The sequence below is a fragment of the Theropithecus gelada genome, chromosome 16 (genome assembly GCF_003255815.1).
Source record: "Theropithecus gelada isolate Dixy chromosome 16, Tgel_1.0, whole genome shotgun sequence".
Classification (NCBI taxonomy): domain Eukaryota; kingdom Metazoa; phylum Chordata; class Mammalia; order Primates; family Cercopithecidae; genus Theropithecus; species Theropithecus gelada.
This window is the reverse complement of record NC_037684.1, coordinates 50,009,144-50,012,908: the sequence shown is the minus strand read 5'-3', so window position 1 is coordinate 50,012,908 and position 3,765 is coordinate 50,009,144. Positions and strand designations below refer to the sequence as shown.

At 47.6% G+C, this 3,765-nt stretch overlaps 1 protein-coding gene across 3 annotated transcripts in view; it reads left to right on the top strand.

The window, feature by feature from the left end:
* The first annotated feature begins 2,512 nt into the window (after positions 1-2,512).
* Positions 2,513-3,765, top strand: part of ST6GALNAC1 (ST6 N-acetylgalactosaminide alpha-2,6-sialyltransferase 1) — a 19,699-nt gene continuing 18,446 nt past the window's right edge. For 2 of the 3 annotated variants that reach the window (XM_025361946.1, XM_025361949.1), the window contains exon 1: positions 2,513-2,843. In XM_025361946.1, the coding sequence (XP_025217731.1) occupies positions 2,713-2,843 (131 nt within the window). In that variant the 5' untranslated portion in view covers positions 2,513-2,712. The remainder of the gene's footprint in view (positions 2,844-3,765) is intronic. The other variant, XM_025361947.1, reaches the window with a different exon arrangement.

The following is a 3,765-nucleotide window of genomic DNA, read 5'->3' as shown; positions in this document are numbered from 1 at the left end:
AAGGAGAAAAAGTTTTTGCCATTGAGCTTAAGAGAATAAAATAAAACAATAAAATAATAAAAAGGAGAGAAAAGTAGATCTTACCAAACACAAAATTGTGATGATGTTTAAAAAATAATTGGCGGCTGGGCATGGCGGCTCATACACGTGACTCACACGAAGTGCTCCCAGCACTTTGGGAGGCTGAAGTGGGGTCGCTTGAGACCAGGACCAGACTGCACAACATAACAAGACCCCCCCGCCCAATCTCTACAAAAAAAATTTTGCCAGGTGTGATGGCACGTACCTGTAATCCCAGCCACTTTTGAGGGAGGCTGCCACAGGAGGATCTTGTGAGCTCAGGAGTTCAAGGCTTCAGTGAACTATGATTGCACCACTGCACTCCAGCCTGGGTGACAGAAAGAGGCCTTGTCTCGAAAAACAAAAACAAAACAAATGGAAAGTCAATTTGTCCTAAAACATACACTTCTCTGGATCCCACATTCTGCCCAGGCACATGCTACAGCAGCAGTGGGCTGGAACCTGAGAACCAGGAAGCTAGGACTCTGGATTATCCTGCCACACCAGCTGGCCTCAAAGTCTTCAAGTTCAACCTGCCTCTAATGTGGTGAGAGGGACAGATTGTCCACAGTAGCTCAGCTTGCACCCAGGAGCTCAAGTGGATCTCCACGCCCTGCGGAAGGCAGCGAGCACCGAGAGCCAGTGCCTTCTTCAGAACATAGGGTGCGATGAAAGATACTGTGTTTAGTCACACCAGTGCTGTGAGTAAGAAAATGCCTTTTCACTGTGCACTTATTTGCATAGCGTTGCAAGCAGGCACCAGGATACAGGAATATAATTGTACATGTCAAGTGCATAAGGGAACCTAGGATAAGGGGCCAGTTAGGACAAAGAGTTATGACTTGTACAGATCAATTCAGAAAATGTTTATAGAGTTAATGTACGAGTGTCTGTAGGTTAGGCACAGTGAGAGAGAAAGAGAGAGGCTGAGTCAGTACTAACAGAGATGTTTCTCCTTGCTACCAGCCCACGCCTTGGAACAGAGCTGTGAGTTGCAGTGTATGGTAGGGGATAAAGGAAGCCATCAGTCGTCTGTATTACTCTCAGCTGCTCAGACGTATGTTCCTGCCGTTTTCGTCCTCCCTGAGGATGGTGGTTTAATCATTTATTGGTGCATGCCATGGGTGAAGGCCAAGAGCCTTGTGTACAGAACTGAAAACTGTACATTAGGAGAAACGCCCACTGCCAGGTGTGAACAACAAGCCCAGGCCCCAAAACCTTTCCCACAGTTCAACACGCTGGACAATATTTTTATAAAATGACTAACCCACAGTACTTTATGGAGGGCTGCTTCTCTGAATTTTTTAAGTTTTCTACAAATGGTCTTGATGTTTTTCCTCTGAGGTGTACTTTTTTTTCCCAAGAATTATGTGGGTTTTGTTTTGCATTGCTTTGATCAAGGTAGAGTGAATGATTTCTCGTAGGTGCTACTAAGCAGTGGGTAAGAATACAATCGGCCGGGCACAGTGGCTCACACCTGCAATCCTAGCACTTTGGGAGGCCGAGGTGGGTGGATCACGAGGTCAGGAGATTGAGACCATCCTGGCCAGCATGGTCTGGATGTGAAACCCCGTCTCTACTAAAAGTACAAAAATTAACCACGCGTGGTGGTGGGTGCCTGTAGTCCCAGCTATTCGGGAGGCTGAGGCAGGAGAATCACTTGAGCCCGGGAGGTGGAGGTTGCAGTGAACCAAGATTGTACCAGTGCACTCCAGCCTGGTGACAGAGTGAGATTCTGTCTCAAAAAAAAAAGAAAAGAAAAGAAAAGAAAAATGCAATCACGGCCGGGCATGGTGGCTGATGCCTGTAATCCCAGCTTTTTGTGAGGCTGAGGTGGGAGGATCACTTAAGTCCAGGAGTTTGAGACCAGCCTGGGCAACATACTGAGACCCATCTCTATTTCTTAAAAAAAGAATGCAACCTCCAGGTCAGTTGGATCTGGACCCCAAGCCAGTGGCTCGCCGTGTGATCTTGGGCTGGCAGTTTGTTCTTGGAGGCCGTTTCCTCCTCTGTGAAATGGAGATGATGACGGCACCCAGCCCCTAGAGTGGCTGTGAGGGTTTCATGAGTGCCTGTGAAGACTCACCAGTGCCCGGCTCAGAGCAAGCCCTCATACCTGCTGGTCATTGTTGTAATGGTCATGATTTCAGATGAGAAACAGGGAAGGTTGAGCTAAAGTGTTGAACATGTGTGTTGGGTGCCTACCACAAACAAAGCACTGTCCATGGCGGCCTCAAGGTGTCTTCATGATAATCCCACAAGGAAGATAACTGCTTTTTCCATTTATATGGCGGCAGATGGGTTAAGTAACCTGACCAAGATGAGATCGCATATAATGTGGTTATTTTTCTCATACAGCTTGACTTTCAGATATTGGCTTCAGAGACAAAGAAAAGGAAGGTGAACGTGTTTGAACATAAGGAGTTTCCCTTCCTTCAAGCCACGCCAGCCTATAAGCCTTTATAAAGCAGTGAAGGCGGTTCCTCCCTTCCCTGGCAGAGACTGATAAACTCAGCACTTGCCGGAGTGGCTCATTGTTGAGACAAAGAGTGTGCACTTCCCGGCCAGGAAACCTGAGCGGTGAGACTCCCAGCTGCCTACCTCAAGGCCCCAGGACATGCAGAACCTTCCTCTAGAACCCGACCCACCGCCATGAGGTCCTGCCTGTGGAGATGCAGGCACCTGAGCCAAGGCATCCAATGGTCCTTGCTCCTGGCTCTCCTGGTCTTCTTTCTCTTCGCCTTGCCCTCCTTTATTAAGGAGCCTCAAACAAAGCCTTCCAGGTAAGATTCTCGTCCTTTCCACTCCTCTTATTTCATTCATTTGAGGAAACAGAAAAATGATAGCCCAGGGAGGACAGGGAAAGTCTGAGCCACCTGTGTGTCCACACGGGAGTGTCAGGGGTCAGGAATGTTCTCAAGAACCACTGGGAAGAAAGACTAATGGGAAGACTTGCAGGGAACAGAAGGGGTGGCAGTGGGGAATTAAGACGCCACGGGATGAACATGTCCAGATACCATGGGACCCGTACAGGAGTTTGAGAACTGATGGGTTAGGTCTGCAGAGTGCAGACAGAAGACATGACTGCTTTCCCCTCTGGGACTGTGAGTAATGGCAGCAGCATTGGGTTCGTTTTTATATGCCATTCTCTATGTCCTGAAGTGAAAGAGCCATCCTGTGTTCCACTTGTTTCAGACCCGGACTCACCCTTAGTTTGTGGGTAAAATGGAGGGACACCAAGTTTCAATTGTGGACACCAAGTTAATCTTTCAAAAAAACCTTCTAGACCATTTTTCTTAGAAAATACACACATCTCCAGCAGTAAGAGGCCCTTTTCTTTTCTTTTCTTTTCTTCTCTTCTCTTCTCTTTTGTTTTTGAGACAGAGTCTCACTGTGTTGCCCAGGCTGGAATGCAGTGGCGTGATCTCAGCTCACTGCAACCTCCACCCCCCAGGTTCAAGCCTCAGCTTCCTGAGTAGCTGGGACTACAGGCGCATACCACCAGGCCTGGCTAAGTTTTTGTATTTTTAGTAGAGACAGGGTTTCACCATGTTGGCCAGGCTGGTCTTGAACTCCTGACCTCAAGTGATCTACCCACCTCGGCCTCTCAAAGCACTGGGATGACAGGCGTGAGCCACTGTGCCCAGCCAATAATTTCATTTCACTGTTCTTTTTTTTTTTTTTTTTTTTTTTTTTTTTTTTTTT